Below are 18,178 nucleotides of genomic sequence, written 5' to 3'. Positions count from 1 at the left end.
TGGGACTTGCAGTTTTAATCCTGGTGATTCGTGTAAATACTGATGTATAAAGCATTGTCCTTACTGTTGTTCTGGATATCTGAGCCTCTCAGTGTCTTTTATGCATCTCAGAATTCTTTACAAACATTTCCCACATCCTTTTCAGAACGATTTTGCTAAATAGTAGAGAGTAGGATAGATTCTCCTTCGTCCCTGACTGCTAATTTATGTCTACGAGACCACCCCAAAGCTGGAAACCATCATGTACCCAGCTGCATGGGGGCAAATGATCTGAAAATATTTGCCATAAGATGAAAACAAACACCATTTCGTGAAAAGAAATGCATCCAGGAGTTACCGACTCCATGTCTCAGAAACGTGTCTTCTCTGTCAAAAGGCATTTTCTGATCTCTCAACTGGGGGCTTGATGACTTCTGAATCGTTTATGAACACACCGAGTCCTGTTTCCCTGATCGTGAGGAGCAGATGCTATTGGCTTCTGGTGAGCAGAGTGTTGGAAATAGTCCCCTGTCTTCTCGGCCAAATAAGAATTTAATTTAATTATGATACTCTTTAAGCTCTTATTATGTGCCAAGCACAGTTCTAGGCGCTAAAGTAGACACACGATAATCAGTTTGGACACAGTCCCTTTCCCACATGAGGCTCATAATCTAAGTAGGAGGGAGTAGGATTGGCATTTTACAGATGAGGTAACTGAGGCACAGAGAAGTTAAATGACTTGCCCAAGGTCACACAGCAGGCAAGTGGAGGAGCCAGGATTAGAACCCAGGTCCTCTGACTCCCAAGCCCGTGCTCAATCCACTAAGCCATGCTGTTTCTTGACTTCTTTGTTAATTTTGGTCTCTGGGTATTTACAGGGAGAAGGCCGCATTCGGGAGGGTGTATTTGTTCATAATTATGTCCAGGCTAGTTTGAAATCTCTTTGACCCCCTCAATGGAGAGGGCTCGGCCTGAGAGGATCAGTCCTGGAGCTGAGTCTGATGAGTCAGAGGCCCAGTTCTTCCCAAAGACCTTTGCACCGCTGAGCAATCACACTGTATCCCCCTAGTTAGGGCCCAAAGCAGACTGGAAATTAATGCCAATCCAAACTACCACCGGCCCAGAGGTCGGTGGGGGCAGGGCATGGACAGGGGGGATAGGCAGGAAGAAACATGCCATAGACAAGGAAGAATTATAGCAGAAAACCCCTCCTGCCCACTTCATTCAATTAATCAATCAGTGGTACTTACTGTATGCACAGCTGTAAGCGCTTAGTACAGTGCTCTGCACACAGTAAGCGCTCAATAAATACAATTGATGATGATAAAAAGAGCTGGAAGACATGATTACTGCCCATGAGAAACTTGTAATTTAGACTGTAAGCTCGTTTTGGGGCAGGGAATGTGTCCGCTAATTCTGCGGGCGAGAGGTCGGCGGCGAGATAGATGAGAGCTAAGTACAACTGAGTAGGTTGGCATTAGATGAGCGAACTGAAGGAACTGAAGCAAAGAGAAGATAAATGACTCCCTATTACTAGACTCCCTCTCACTCGAATCCCTATCACTCAGCTCACTCACCATCACTCGCAAGGCCTAGTGGATAGAGCATGGGCCCGGGAGTCGGAAGGGCATGGGTTCTAATCCACTTGACTGCTGTGTGACTTTGGGCAAGTTACTTTCCTTCTCTCTACCTCCGTTACCTCATCTGTAAAACAGGGATTGAGGCTGTGTCCACCCCAATTTGCTTGTATCCACCCCAGAGCTCGGTACAGTGCCTGGCACACAGTAAATACAGTACAGTGCTCTGCACACAGTAAGCGCTCAATAAATACGACTGAATGAATGAATAAGCACTTAAAAAATACCATAATTATTATTATGACTCTCTATCCCTATCTGTAGCCCCAGACTCCCTATCAATAGAATCAATAGCTTCGCACGGTAACTCATCCTGCAGTTTAAGGACTGAGGTTCGTCCAAGCAATCTCGACAGGGGACTCCCTCGTCAGAGGGCACACCTAAAACACGATCTCTTCTATGGATACTGCCTCCCTTCAGCCTGCGGCTGTTCCCCATCATCAGATGCCGGCGGGACGGCGTGGGGAATAACAGTCTAAAGCCTCCTATTTGCTGAGCTGGCTTAACCTAAGAGGATCCTTCCTCTGCTTCTGGAAATATTTCCCACTGAGGCAGCACCTCGGGTACCAGAGCAATGAGGTATTCCAACGCCTCGCTCTGGAAATGCTTCCACAGAGAGAGCGGACAGATAAAGAAGAGGGAACGGAGGGGGCCTCTCGGAGAACAGAGATTCTCATTTTACAGGACACACAAAACCTTGGCGTGAACACAGGCTATCTTGTTGCCGACCGCTCCTTCAACAGACCTGCTTTGTGCAGACAGTAGTCCAGATGGGCCGGGCAGAGCTACCAGCCACACACATGGAAACGAGGTCGTCTCCCGCTGCCTTCTGGAATGAGTCATTCCTATTTTTAGCAGCTCACCGACTGCCTTCCTGCCTTGCTGGCACCGAGATGGGACCCTCCCGGAGTGGGCAGGGATCGTGCCGACCAATTCTTTCGTAGCGACAAGTGCTTAGTATGGTGCTCCCCATGTGGTAAGCACTCAGTAAATACCGCTGATTTATAGTACGGCTTTGAAGATGGGGAGAGTGGTGGTCTGTCGGATAGAAGTGGGGAGGAAGAGCTAGGTGGAAGGGCGGATTTGCACAGCTCACTAGAAGCAGAGTGGCCTAGTGGATAGAGCAAGGCCCTGGGTGTCAGAAGGACTTGGGTTCTAATGCTGCCTTAGCCACTTGTTCATTCATTCGTTCAATCGTATTTATTGAGTGCTCACTGTGTGCAGAGCACTGTAGTAATCAATCAATCATCATCAATCGTATTTATTGAGCGCTTACTGTGTGCAGAGCACCATACTAAGCGCTTGGGAAGTACAAGTTGGCAACATATGGAGACAGTCCCTACCCAGCAGTGGGCTCACAGTCTAAAAGGGGGAGACAGAGAACAAAACCAAACTTACTAACAGAATAAAATAAATAGAATAGATATGTACAAGTAAAATAAATAAAAAAATCATATTTATTGAGTGCTTACTGTGTGCAGAGCACTGTAGTAAGCGCTTGGGAAGTACAAGTTGGCAACATATAGAGACAGTCCATACCCAACAGTGGGCTCACACGCTTGGAAAGTACAATCAGCAACAAATAGAGACAATCCCCACCCAAAAACAGGCTCACAGTCTAGAAGTGGGGGCTCACAGTGCTGTGTGCCCTCGGGCATGTCACTTCACTTCTCTAGTCCTTAGTTACCTCGTCTGTAAACTGCCTGGCACATACCAACCGCTTAAACCATAAAAGACCAACTAGTTTATGGTACATACTAAACACTCAAAAAGTACTATTGATTGGTGATTGAAAGAGGCCTGTCTATCCCTAGTGACTATGTCGGAAGGGCTCAGATACTGTGCCAGGACTGGTTTTGGTTTCCAATTCATTCTTTCATTCAGTCAGTTTATTTATTAAGCACTTACTGTGTGCAGAGCACTGTATTAAGCACTTGGGAGAGTACAAAACAGCAATAAACAAATTCCCTGGGAGATAAGGATATTGGGAGGTAGGACTATGTCCTATCTATGTTGGAAGGGCTCAGATACTGGCCAGGGCTGGTTCTTGGCTTCCAATTAATTCTTTCATTCATTCAGTTTATTTATTAAGCACTTACTGTGTGCGGAGCACTGTATTAAGCACTTGGGAGAGTACAAAACAGCAATAAACAGACAAATTCCCTGGGAGATAAGGATATTGGGAGGTAGGACTATGTCCTATCTATGTCGGAAGGGCTCAGATACTGGCCAGGGCTGGTTCTTGGCTTCCAATTCATTTTTTCATTCATTCAGTTTATTTATTAAGCACTTACTGTGTGCAGAGCATTGTATTAAGCGCTTGGGAGAGTACAACACAGCAATAAACAAGCAAATTCCCTGACCACAACTTTCCCAAGCACAATACACAATTAACACTTAACAGACATGTTTGCTTCTCACAATGGGCTTACAGTCTAGAGGGTGAGAAAGACATTAATATAAATGTCCACTCTGTCCCTTAGGCCACTCTGCTTCTCATTGCTCTAGGTGGGGAGGAGACAGCTAGGTAGGGGCATAGAGTGATGGGGATGGAATCAGAGGATTGGGAAGGGGACAGTGAAGTGAAATGTCCCAGATTTAGCTGTCTCCACCTCATTAATATGAATGATTTTGAGAAGCGGCAGATCTAAATGGAAAGAACCTGGGGCTGGGAGTCGGAGGTCCTGGGTTCTAATTCCAGCTCTGCCACCTGCCTGAGGTGTGAACTTAGGCAAGTCACGATTGATTGATCAATCAATCGTATTTATTGAGCGCTTACTGTGTGCAGAGCACTGTACTAAGCGCTTGGGAAGTACAAGTTGGCAACATACAGAGACAGTCCCTACCCAACAGTGGGCTCACAGTCTCAGTTCCATCATCTGTAAAATGGGGGTTAAATATGCATTCTCCCTCACCTTTTGACTGTCAGCCCCATATGGGACAGGGACTGGATCTGAACTATATATTTTCTATTTACCCCAGAGCTTAGGGCAGTGCTTGGAACATACAAAGCAGTTAAACACTTTTTCTTCATGGTATTTATTAAGTGCTTACCATGTGTCAGGCACTCTACTAAGTACTGGAGTAGATACAAGCTAACTAGGTTGGGCACAGTCCCTGTCCCATATAGGGCTCACAGCCTTAATGCTCATTTGTCAGCTGTAACTAGGTAACTGAGGCACGGGGAGGTTAAATGACTTGCCCAAGGTCACATGTCAGACTGGACGTGGGATTAGAACCCCATTCTTCAGATTCCCAGGCCTTTGCTCTTTCTGTTAGGCTAAGCTGCTTCTCCACAATGTCACAGTTATTATTTTCTTATTATCCCGGGGATGACTAAATCCAGATGCAAGCTACATTATTAGGTTTCTAGAACTACCATCCGGGAAGATGGGTTTTACTAATAGAGTAATCTTTCTAATTAAGGAATCCAGGTTTTCCGTAGGCCCCAGAAGCAGCTGGTTGAAAAAGCATGGGCCTGGGATCAGAGGACCTGGGTTCTAATCTTGGTTCTGCCACCTGTCTGCTGTGTGACTCTGGGCAAGTCACTTAACCTCTCTGTACCTCAGTTACCTCATCTGGAAAATAGGGGTTAAGACTGTGAGCTCTATGTGGAACACGGATTGGGTCCAACCTTTACCTAATCCAGCTTTTAGTCTGGCACAGAGTAAGCACTTAATGGCCTAGTGGGAACAGCACAGTCCTCGAAGTCAGAAGGACCTGGGTTCTAGTAGCAGTGGTGCCACTTTTCTGCTGTGTGACCTTGGGCAGGTCACTTCACTTCTCTGTGCCTCAGTTATCTCATCTGCGAAACGGCGATTAAGACCGTGAATCAATCAATCGTATTTATTGAGCACTTACTGTGTGCAGAGCACTGTACTAAGCGCTTGGGAAGTACAAGTTGGCAAGTGGGGACAGGGACTGTGTCCAACCTGATTACCTTATATCTACCCCAGTGCCCAGAACAGTGCTTGGCACACAGTAAGCGCTTAATAAATTTCTCTTGTCAAGTACCATTAAAAAAATGATTAAAGGAACAGAAGGGCTGGTTTGGTTTGGACATTTCCCGCTTCTTAGGGATGATCCCCTTGGGGTGGAGAGATAGTTTCCCATAGAGTATCAGTCATCAGAGTTTCAACAGTGGTGAAAAGCAGTATTATCCTGACTGCCACAAAGAAACCTCACTCATTTTGGTGGTCACAGTTTAGTGACTGGCTAAGACTTCCAGAGTCTGGGCGGGCTATTGCTCCACGGTCACCGGTTTCCAGATAATAATAATAATAATGGCATTTATTAAGCGCTTACTATATGCAGAGCACTGTTCTAAGCGCTGGGGAGGTTACAAGGTGATCAGGTTGTCCTATGTGGGGCTCACAGTCTTAATCCCCATTTTTACAGATGAGGGAACTGAGGCTCAGAGAAGTTAAGTGACTTGCCCAAGGTCACACAGCAGATGTGGCAGAGTCGGGATTCGAACCCATGACCTCTGACTCCAAAGCCCATGCTCTTTCCACTGAGCCACGCTGCAAAGCATTCGTCCCTCTTACCTCTGCTGATCCTCTGTTTCTCCCCAGACAGGATCCCTGGCGTGTCGATGACGCTGATACTTTCTAGAACGGGATTGGGCAGCTGGGCGCAAACAAACCTGCAGGAAAGCCAGAACAGAAAACATTCAATTGCATTTATTGAGCGCTTACTGTGTGCAAAGCACTGTACCTTAGTGCTTACGCTTGGGAGAGTACAACACAAGAAACATCTGCAATGACTCTTGTCTACCAACCCGGTTGTACCGGCCGCCCCCAAGCACTTAGTACAATGCTCTGCACGCAGTAAGTACTGAACAAATACCATTGATTAATAATAATAATGATAATAATAAATGATGGCATTTATTAAGTGCTTAGTATGTGCAAAGCACTGTTCTAAGCGCTGGGGAGGTTACAAGGTGATCAGGTTGTCCCGCAGGGGGCTCACAGTCTTAATCCCCATTTTACAGATGAGGTAACTGAGGCACAGAGAAGTGACTTGCCCAAAGTCACACAGCTGACAATTGGCAGAGCCGGGATCTGAGCCCATGACCTCTGACTCCAAAGCCCGGGCTCTTTCCACTGAGCCACGCTGATTGATTGATGATTGATTGACAGGAAAGAGTTCTCCTTCCTCCGTGTACAGCCCTTGGAAAATGGCATCAGTCTTGGGGTACATTTCCCCACTCCTACTGAGGGGCAGAGAGAAGGGTTTAGGGAGGGGGGATTTGAGGGGTCCCAGTCTGAGAGGAACAAGGAGGTGACCAACGCTAAGAGGAGAGGGATCCTCCAACACCTTCAAACAGGACTGGGATTTGGTCTTGGCAATTCTCCTCCAACAGTCCTGGGCCGGACAGAAGCCTCAGCCCCAGCCCCAGGGAAGAGTGGGGAGGAATGGCAGGTCACAGAGTCATCGCTGAGGCATGTGCAGCGATGGCATTTTCCACTGACACCCCTCTGCCAGTTGCCCTCTCCTCGGGATTTCATTTGCCTGGGAAGAGTGTGAAAGGAGGTCGGTATTTATCAGCCCTGCTCCATCCTGACTCAAGGATAGCAACCCCAGGCCTCGGAACCCAGCCTGTCAGTCCCGGCAGCCCGCTAAATAAAATACGTTGAAACAGCCGTGTGGATTCCAGGTGCAGGTTATCTAGACAACGCTCCAGATACAAATTAATATCAGCCCAGAGGTCTATGACAGCTTAAAGAACGCTCTTATTTTTCCACAGCTTAGGCATAACTTTTACCACTTCTTTTCTTCACAGATTCTCTGTGAAGAAGGGAAAGACAGGTGTCCTATCCCCATTTTTATGCATGAGGAAACTGAGTTAAGTGACTTGGATCAAGCAGCTGGTAAGGGACCGGGCTGGGATTAGGACTCCGGTATTCCAACTCCCAGCCCTGTGATCTTTACGCTAGGCCCTGTGGCTTTCTGGGCACAGATCCTCCAAAGTCATGCTGATAGCATTTAATCCTCCCCCTCTAGACTGTAAGCTCATCATGGACAGAGAATGTATCTGCTAATGCTATTGTATTGTCCCCTCCCAAGTGCATAGTGCAGTGCTCTGCACATAATTGATCAAATAATAATAATGATGGCATTTGTTAAGCGCTTCCTATGTACAAAGCACTGTTCTAAGCACTGGGGGGATACAAGGTGATCAGGTTGTCTCACATTGGGCACAGTCTTCATTCCCATTGTACAGATGAGGTGACTGAGGCTCAGAGAAGTTAAGTAACTTGCCCAAGGTCAAACAGCAGACATGTGGCGGAGCCGGGATTAGAACCCATGACCTCTGACTCCCAAGCCCGTGCTCTTTCCACTGAGCCACACTGATCGACTGTTTGTCCAATGGGGATGTGTCAAAGGGGGGGCAGAGCAGTAAGTCCAGGGGTAGCCCTATTTATTAAGCACTTACTTTCATTCCTCCACACTCAGGGTTTACTCACTGGTCTCTAGACTGTAAGTTTGTTGTGGGCAGGGAATTTGTCTACCAACTAGATCGCGTTGTACTTTCCCAAGTGCTTAGTACAGTATTTTGCACACAGTAAGTGCTCAATAAATTCATTCAATTGTATTTATTGAGCGCTTACTGTGTGCAGAGCACTGTACTAAGTGCTTGGGAAGTACAAAACGACTGAATAAATGAATGAAGTGGTTAGTATGGTGCTCTGCACACAGAAAGCACCCGATAAGTACCATTGATGATGAAGATGATGAGAAGCAGCACGGCTTAGTGGATAGAGCACAAGCCTGGGAATCAGAAGGACCTGGGTTCTAATCCCAGCTCCGTCGCATGTTTGCTGTGGGACCTCGGTCAAGTCACTTAACTTCTCTGGGCCTCAGTTATCTCATCTGTAAAATGGAAATTAAAAGTGGGAGCCCAATATGGGACGGGGACCCTGTCCAACCTGATTAACTTGTATCTACCCCAGTGCTTAGAACTATGCTTGGCAAATAGTAAGCATGAAACAAGTACCATAGTTATGATGATGATGATGGTGGTGGTTTCTTGGAGTCAGTGCCTAGGCCTCCTGGCCTCCTTCCTCCACTCCCTTCTAGACTGTGAGCCCACTGTTGGGTAGGGACCGTCTCTATATGTTGCCAACTTGTACTTCCCAAGCGCTTAGTACAGTGCTCTGCACACAGGAAGCACTCAATAAGTACGATTGATCGATTGATTTGGGGACAGAAAGTCTATTGGACAGAGTGCCCTAATCACTGGGCACGAAAGCCCATATCTGCAATTCATTTATTTATATTACTACCTGTCTCCCACTCTAGACTCTAAGCTCACTGTGGGCAGGGAACATGTCTGCCAATTCTGTTATAATAATAATAATAATAATGATGGTATTTGTTAAGCGCTTACTATGTGCAAAGCACTGTTCTAAGCGCTGGGGAGGTTACAAGGTGATCAGGTTGTCCCACAGGGGGCTCACAGTCTTCATCCCCATTTTACAGATGAGGGAACTGAGGCCCAGAGAAGTTAAGTGACTTGCCCAAAGTCACCCAGCTGACAGTTGGCGGAGCCGAGATTTGAACCCATGACCTCAGACTCCAAACCCTGTGCTCTTTCCACTGAGCCATGCTGCTCTATATTATATTGTACTCTCCCAAACACTTAGTACAATGCCCTGCTCGCAGTAAGAGTGTAATAAATACCACTGATTGACTGACCGATTGGGGTTGGAATGGCTCAAACAGAGAAGTGTGGGGCATCTCAAAAGCCTCCAAATAGCCTCCTTCACCTCTTTATGTGCCATAATCTCGTTTCTATAGTAGGAGACACTGAACAAAGATTCATGGGACCAGCTCCAGAGGACAAATTTAGGACAGTAAGAGTGAATAAAACAGGGAAGCTCACACTGGGGCTCATTGTTCTTGCGTTTCTCTTCTTCCAAGTGTGGAAAGAGCGAAAGGAAAGATTTTTCAGGCTGATAAAAATGATCTTCAGGAGAACCAGTAAAGTAGGTTGGTGTGATAATAATACTAATAATAATAATGGTATTTGTTAAGCACTTACTATGTGCAAAGCACTGTTCTAAGCACTGGGGAGGCTACAAGGGGATCGGGTTGTCCCATGAGGGGTTTGTAGTTTTAATCCCCATTTTACAGATTAGGTAACTGAGGCACAGTGAAGTTAAGTGACTTGCCCAAAGTCACACAGCCAACAGTTGGCAGAGCTGGGATTTGAACCCATGACCTCTGACTCCAAAGCCCGGGCTCTTTCCACTGATCACCTAGAACTGTTTGTTATTGAGCAAAGGGGCATGTTTTCAGTTTGGATTTAGATTGTTATTTGGCTGCAACTGAACTCTCTTCAGGAGAGTTTAGTGGGAACAACAAGCTCTTAGGTAGGACATGAATCCATAAGCGATAAGCATAAGAAGAGCATTTTGTATTTGATGGCGCTGGCCAGAGACAGGAGCTGTGCTCAACATGTCACAAGCTCAGAGGCAGCGGGGCACAGCGAATAAAGCACGGTCCTGAGAATCAGAGGAGCCGGGTTGTGCCGTTTGCCTGCTGTGTGGCGTTCACTTGTGTGGGCCTCAGCTACCTCATCTGCAAAATGGGGATTGAGACTCTGAGCCCCATGTGAGACAGGGACTGTGTCCAACCTGATTAGCTTGTATCTTTAATAATAATAATGATGGCATTTGTTAAGTGCTTACTATGTGCAAAGCACTGTTCTAAGCGCTGGGGGGGGGAAATACAAGGTGATCAGGTTGTCCCACGTGGGGCTTGCAGTTTTAATCCCCATTTTACAGATGAGGTAACTGAGGCTCAGAGAAGTTAAGTGATTTGCCCAAAGTCACACAGCTGACAATTGGCAGAGCCGGGATTTGAACCCATGACCTCTGACTCCAAAGCCCGTGCTGTTTCCACTGAGCCACACTGCTTCTCTAACAGTATTTGACACATAGTATGCACTTAACACATAACACTTAACACATAGTAAGCACTTGACACATAGTAAGCACTTAACAAATACCATTATTATTATTGTTATTATTATTATTGTTATTATTATTATTATTATCATTATTATTATCATCATCAGTATGATGTTGAATTCGACCATGGCTACCTGGGATGCCCCGGTGACATTCCCACCTCCAGCCCTGTCCCCATCCTTGGAGAGAAAAGGGAGGTGATGCGGAGGCAGAAGCTAATCCCGGCTCTGCCACTTGTCTGTTGTGTGATCTTGGGTAAGTCACTTAACTTCTCTGTGCCTCGGTTCCCTCATCTGTAAAATGGGGATTAAGACCATGATCCCCACGTGGGACATGTTCCGTGTCCAAACTTAATTTCTATCTACCCCAGAGCTTAGTACAGTGCCCGGCACATAGCAGTGTGGCTCAGTGGAAACAGCCTGGGCTTTGGAGTCAGATTCATCCCACCTCCGCCACTTGTCAGCTGTGTGACTTTGGGCAAGTCACTTCACTTCTCTGGGCCTCAGTTACCTCATCTGTAAAATGGGGATTAAAACTGTGAGCCCCCCGGGGGACAACCTGATCACCTTGTAACCTCCCCAGCGCTTAGAACAGTGCTTTGCACATAGTAAGTGCTTAACTAATACCATCATCATTATCATTATCATTCTCTGGGCCTCAGTGACCTCATCTGTAAAATGGGGATTAAAACTGTGAGCCCCCCGGGGGACAACCTGATCACCTTGTAAACTCCCCAGCGCTTAGAACAGTGCTTTGCACATAGTAAGCGCTTAACTAATACCATCATCATTATTATTATTATTCTCTGGGCCTCAGCGACCTCATCTGTAAAATGGGGACTAAAACTGTGAGCCCCCCGGGGGTCAACCTGATCACCTTGTAACCTCCCCAGCGCTTAGAAAAGTGCTTTGCACATAGTAAGCACTTAACAAATGCCATCATTATTATTATTATTATTCTCTGGGCCTCAGCGACCTGATCTGTAAAATGGGGATTAAAACTGTGAGCCCCCGGGGGACAACCTGATTACCTTGTAACCTCCCCAGCGCTTAGAACAGTGCTTTGCACATTGTAAGCGCTTAACACATGCCATCATTATTATTATTATTATTAGTGTTTAACAAGTACCATAAGGAGAAGGAGCGCGGTCTCACCCACCTGTTCAAAAAGGCATTGCCGAAGGCATTGAGCTTCCTGAAGGGCTTCTTGGGATCGACCACGAGGGCGTTGCCCGGGATGATTCCGTCCACATCGCCCTGCATGACTGCGATGAAGGAGTCCGTGGTGGGTTCAGGCCCGATTCTCATGCCAGGGAAGTCTTGTTCCAGAAGGTACCTGGTAGCAATGGAAGGCAATCGTCATCATCATCATCAATCGTATTTATTGAGCGCTTACTATGTGCAGAGCACTGTACTAAGCGCTTGGGAAGTACAAATTGGCAACATATAGAGACAGTCCCTACCCAACAGTGGGCTCACAGTCTAAAAGAACAGCACTCGTGAGAACAGCACTCTGCCCTGGAAACCATCCGGCCTTAGCCGGGGTGAGAAGTTGACCAGTCTGGGGTCTGATCCACCCATGAATCCCTGATCATAATCCTGACGCCGATTGACCTGGTCAGCTGTGTGACTTTGGGCAAGTCACTTCACTTCTCCGAGCCTCAGTTCCCTCATCTGTAAAATGGGGATGAAGACTGTGAGCCCCCACTGTGGGACAACAGTGTTTAGAATAATAATAATAATAATGGCATTTATTAAGCGCTTACTATGTGCTGAGCACTGTTCTAAGCACTGGGGAGGTTACAAGGTGATCAGGTTGACCCACGGGGGGCTCACAGTCTTAATCCCCATTTTACAGACAAGAGAACTGAGGCCCAGAGAAGTGAAGTGACTTGCCCAAAGTCCCACAGCTGACAAGTGGCAGAGCCGGGATTTGAACCCATGACCTTTGACTCCAAAGCCCGGGCTCTTTCCACTGAGCCATGCTGCTTAAAATAGTGCTTTGCACATAGTAAGCACTTAATAAATGCCATCATTATTATTATTATTATTATTATGCCCTTCTGTCAGTCAGTCGGTCAATCGTAATTTTTTGAAGAAGGAGCATGGCTTAGTGTGTAGATCACTGGCCTAGGAGTCAGAAGGTCATGGGTTCTAATCCCGACTCTGCCACTTATCTGATTAAGCACTTAGTACAGTGCTCTGCACACAGTAAGCACTCAATAAATACGATTGAATGAATGAATGAATGATGATGATGATGATGGTATTTGTTAAGCACTTACTATGTGCCAAGCACTGTTCTAAGTGCTGGGGCAGATACAAGGTAATTAGGTTGTCCCACATGGGGCTCACAGTCTTAATCCCCATTTTACAGATGAGGGAACTGAGGCCCAGAGAAGTGAAGTGACTTGCCCAAAGTCACACAGCTGATAAGTGACGGGGCCGGAATTAGAACCCACAACCTCTGACTCTCGAGCCCGGCTTCCTTCCACTAAGCCATGTTGCTCACTTCACCATCTGTGCCTCAGGTACCTCATCTGTAAAATGGGGATTAAGAGCGTGAGCCCCGTGTGGGACAGGGATTGTGTCCAACCCAATTTGCTTTTATCCGCCCCAGCATGTAGTACAGTTAAGTAAGTGCTTAACAAATATCATTATTATTATTATTGAGCGTTTACTGCATTTATTCCTCTAGACTGTAAACTCGTTTTGGGCAGGGAATGGGTCCACTAATTTGGTAGCATTGTATTCTCCCAACTGCTTAGTACAGTGCTCTGCACTTAGCAAGCAGTCAATAAATACCACTGATGGATTGATTGAGCACTTATGAAAGCAAAAATGCTGTATTAAGCGCTTGGAAAAGTACGACGGTCAGTCAGTCGATCGTATTTATTGAGCACTTATTGTGTGCTCAATATTGTGTGCTCTTATTGTGTAAGACCTAACAGAAGTATGACCTATGTCCCCTGACCACACAGGGTTCAAATTCTAATTTGTAGGTAAGCTGAAGCTCTATGAGGATAGGGATGGCGTCTACCTTAGTGTTCTCTCCCAAGTGCTTAATAAAGCCTCCTGTACACCGCAGGCGCTCAATAAATACCGTTGATTGATAGTTTTAGAATAAGTGGAAGTAGAGGGAAGAAAAAGGGCATAACAGGAATTAATGCAGATTTGCCAGGGAGAAATAGCTGAAAAAATAATCAAATGTAGAAATGAATATACATCTGGGCATAAATCAATCAATGCAGAGGAGAAAAATAAATTACAATATCTAAAGTACGTAAACTGGGTTCATGCGGCTAAGGATGTTGTGAATTAACTGGGAAAGACTTCCTGGAGAAAGTGGGGCTTTAGGAGGGCTTCGAAGAGTATTCTCATGGATTTGGTGGCTGGGACAGGAGGGATTCCCAAGGCGGGAGAATAGAATGAGCAGGAGGTCGGAGGTATTTTCCTTTTACAAGCCCAGGCAAGGAAAGGGGGAAAGATAATTGGAAAACTTCCTTCATCTTAAGAGATGTTAATGACTTTGTCCAACCTGATTAAGTTGTCTCTATCCCAGTGCTTTGTATAGTGTTTGGCACCGAAATGCTTAACAAACACCACTGTTATTAATGAGTTCCCAAAGCTGGGCTCTGCTCACTCTTTAGTGCAGTGATTTTTGCCCCAGATAAATGGAGAGATCGCTTCGCGTGGCTGAGTCATTCACAAAGGATTTTTCATGGCTTGGTGGTGCCTCATTAGCAAACTTGTGCCATTTAGGAAAAATGATTAGAGTAAGGATGTCACCCGAGGTTAGCAGTGCTTGGCCTGCTTCAGTAACCGGGCTCAGCACTTAGTACAGTGCTCTGCACACAGTAAGCGCTCAATAAATACGATTGAATGAATGAATGAACCCAGGTGGGAGGTGGATTTCACGGGGGCACAATTTGGCGGGGGGGAGAGATGCTTAGCGGTATTGATTACCACAGCATCAAGGCACGTTTTGACCGGGGAAGATCCAGACTCTCAGACTTCCAGGCACGTTTCGGTTCTCCAAACTTATTCCACTGTGGGAAGATGGAGGTTCTTCTTTGGGAATAGCAGTGAGCGGGGGCATCACAGATGCTGCGGGGGGTCAGTCAGTCGGCCAGTCGTATTTAGTGAGCACTTACTGTGTGCAGAGCATTGTACCAAGCGCTTGGGAGAGTAAAATACAACAATAAACAGACACATTCCCTGCCTGCAATGAGTTTACAGTCTAGAATGGGAGGCAGACATAAATAGGAATAAAGAAATAAATTACAGATAAGCGCTTTGGGGCTGGGAGAGGGTGTCCACATACTAGACTATATTTTCTCCTAGGGACCAGCCAGAATCCCGTGAACTTTCTTGGCCTCTTTAATGGTGGTCAAGGACAGGCTGGGATCATTTCCCCCACGACTTGCTCATCCAGAGTTTACATCCCAAGAGCCAGATCAGGTTATTTTCACCCCTCTTGACTCAAACGATGGTATTTATTGAGCGCTTACTATGTGCAGAGCACTGTACTAAATGCTTGGGAGAGTAAAACAGAATTAACGGACACTTTCCCTTTTCATAATGAGCTTACGGCCTAAAGGGGGAGACCGACATTCACATAAATGAATACGAAATTTATAATATATAATTTAAAGATATGTATACTAGTGTTATGGGGCTGTGGGTGGGGTGAATGGCGAATGTCCATTTTTCGATTTCACTTTAACGGAAAGTGAAATCGCCCGGGGCTGGGCTGGCAGAGGGAAAACAGAAGGTCCGACAGTCCTCGTCCTCCAGGATCTGCGGGGGAAAAAGAGTCAGGCAGGATTGGAGCAGAGTAGACATTCTGAGCTGGGTAAATTCACCGGAGCCCTGGGGTCCAGCACACGGCCCTGGGTCAGGGAAACACAAAGGCCCCACTATGTCTAGAGCAAACACACAAAAGAAAATCGGTTGAGAAATCCCGTACACTGCTTCTTTATGGGAAGCGATAAAAATCGCCTCTGTTCGAAGACAAAAAAATGTTCCCACTGAGTGGCCTAAAGAAAAGAGTGAATTTAAAGCTGGGAGAGTTGGGGAGAGAGTGGGGGGAGAGAGAGGGAGAAGAGAGGGGAGGTGGGGAGAAAGGATGATGGTAGAAAGCGTGTTTACAGCCCTCAGAGCACATATCACTTCCTGTCCATTGCTGGAATTGGATGATCAGGACTAGGGAGAGAGAAAGCCTCTCCCAGAGAGCTTCCCCCTGCTCTCTACTCTGGTCCCTACGCCCAACTCTAGGAGCAAGAGAAAAACTCACTTCTCCCTGTCAAACCTGAATCTCCCATGGAATGATCACCATGTGTCACTCAGAGGGCAGGCTGCTACCCGTGGAACCAAGAGACGAGGATTCTTAGTCTGGTTATCACCTTGCTGTGTGTCCTGGAGCAATCAGTTAACCCCTCTGAACCTCCATTTCTCCTTCCAAAAAATGGGGACCCCCACCTTCCCCTCTCTCAGAGGGCCATGGTGGAGTTAAACTAGACAAAATGGCGAAAACAGAAGTGGTTTGGCGTCTCCAAGGGGAAGACTGCATATAACCTTAACCTTCCCCTCCCTTCACCAAACTCTCTGTGTGGCGCAGTGGAAAGAGCGCGGGCTTTGGAGTCAGAGGTCATGGGTTCAAATCCCGGCTCTGCCAAATGTCAGCTGTGTGACTTTGGGCAAGTCACTGAACTTCTCTGTGCCTCAGTTACCTCATCTGTAAAATGGGGATTAAGACTGTGAGCCCCACGTGGGACAACCTGATCACCCTGTAACCTCCCCAGCGCTTAGAACAGTGCTTTGCACATAGTAAGCGCTTAATAAATTCCATTATTATTATTATTATTATGTCTTCCAACTCTGTGTATTATACTCTCACAACGCTTAGTACAGTGCTCTGAAGTCCATCAGTTAGTCGATCATATTTATTGAGACTGTTGAGACATATTTATTTATTTATTGAGACATATTTATTGAGACAAATTTCTTTTAGACTGTGAGCCCACTGTTGGGTAGGGACTGTCTCTATATGTTGCCAACATGTACTTCCCAAGCGCTTAGTACAGTGCTCTGCACACAGTAAGTGCTCAATAAATACGATTGATTGATTGAGTACTCACTGCATGCAGAGCACTGAACTAAGCTCTTGGGACAGTATTAAATAACAAAAAGCAAAAACATTCCCTGCCACCCAACGAGCTTACAGGCTGGAGGGGGAGACTTACAGGAAGCTCGTTACGTTCAGGGAACACATCTGCTAATTCTATTGTATTCTCCCAAGTGCTTAGTACAGTGCTCTGCACACGGTAAGTGCTCAATAAATTCCATGGATAGATATAAAATCCAGTTCCTGTTAATTCCCTGCCCTAAAGGGAGCAGACCCTACCCCCCCCCCCCCCAACAACCTCATTTCCTAGAGATCAACATTCGCACCCTGGCTCTGAACCAACATCCTAAAACAAAGCTTCTGTAAGCACTGTCAGTCTTCCAGCCCGAAGCTCACCAAGCCACTGTCGTCCCTGTGTTCTTGACGTCAAGGCCGAGCCCAACCTGAATTCTGGGGACAAACTTCGAATCAATCAATCAATGATATTTATTGGTATTGGTATTTCTAGACTGTAATCTCATCATGGGCAGGGAACGCATCTGTTTATTGTTTTACCGTATTCTCCCAAGCGCTTAATACAGTGCTCTGCACACGATAAGCGCTCCATAAATAGGACTGAATGAATGAATGAGGATTGAGTGCTTAGTATGTGCAGAGAACTGTACTAAGCGCCTAGGAAAGGACAATGCATTCATTCATTCATTCAATTGTATTTATTAAGCACTTACTGTGTGCAGAGGACTGTACTAAGTGCTTGGGAAGTACAAGTTGGCAACATATGGAAACGGTCCCTACCCAACAACAGGCTCACAGTCTAGAAGGGGAAGAGAGATGACAAAACAAAACATGTAGACAGGTGTCAATACCGTCAGAACAAATAGAATTATAGCTATAGGCACATCATTAACAAAATAAATAGAATAGTAAATATGTACAGGTAAAATAAATACCTTCATTTTACTTGTATTTACAAGTAAAATGAATACTCCTCTCCGCCTTGACGTGAGATAATCATTCATTCATTCATTCAATTGTATTAATTAAGCACTTACTATGTGCAGAGTACTGTACTAAGCACTTGGGAAGTACAAGTTGGCAACATAAAGAGACAGTCCCTACCCAACAACGGGCTCACAGTCTAGAAGGGGGAGACAGATAACAAAACAAAACATGGAGACAGGTGTCAATACCATCAGAACGAATGGTATTATAGCTACAGGCACATCATTAACAAAATAAATAGAATAGTAGACACATACAAGTAAAATAAATACTTTCAGTAGAGTTAGCAGACACATTCCCTCCCTGTATTGAGTTTACAATCTAGAAGGGCTCAGTTGCTTAGTCCAGGCCTCCCTGCGTGTCTGGACCCGCTATCATCTGAGTTCTGTGGGCCACGCTCTGTTTGGCACGTTTGACGCGGCCTGGCACTGCCCGGCAAAGGGTGGCTCTTCC

General features: G+C 46.0%; 1 protein-coding gene across 1 annotated transcript in view; it reads right to left on the bottom strand.

Annotated features, from left to right (window-relative positions):
* The window catches only part of EHD3 (EH domain containing 3), a 33,048-nt gene that overhangs the window by 8,843 nt on the left and 6,027 nt on the right, over window positions 1-18,178 (bottom strand). The window contains exons 2-3 of the mRNA XM_038751509.1: window positions 11,756-11,932; window positions 6,164-6,261 (exon numbers count right to left, since the gene is read on the bottom strand). Coding sequence (XP_038607437.1) covers window positions 6,164-6,261; window positions 11,756-11,932 — 275 coding nt within the window. The remainder of the gene's footprint in view (window positions 1-6,163; window positions 6,262-11,755; window positions 11,933-18,178) is intronic.

This window comes from Tachyglossus aculeatus, chromosome 9 (genome assembly GCF_015852505.1).
Source record: "Tachyglossus aculeatus isolate mTacAcu1 chromosome 9, mTacAcu1.pri, whole genome shotgun sequence".
Lineage (NCBI taxonomy): Eukaryota > Metazoa > Chordata > Mammalia > Monotremata > Tachyglossidae > Tachyglossus > Tachyglossus aculeatus.
This window is presented reverse-complemented; position numbering and strand designations above follow the sequence as displayed.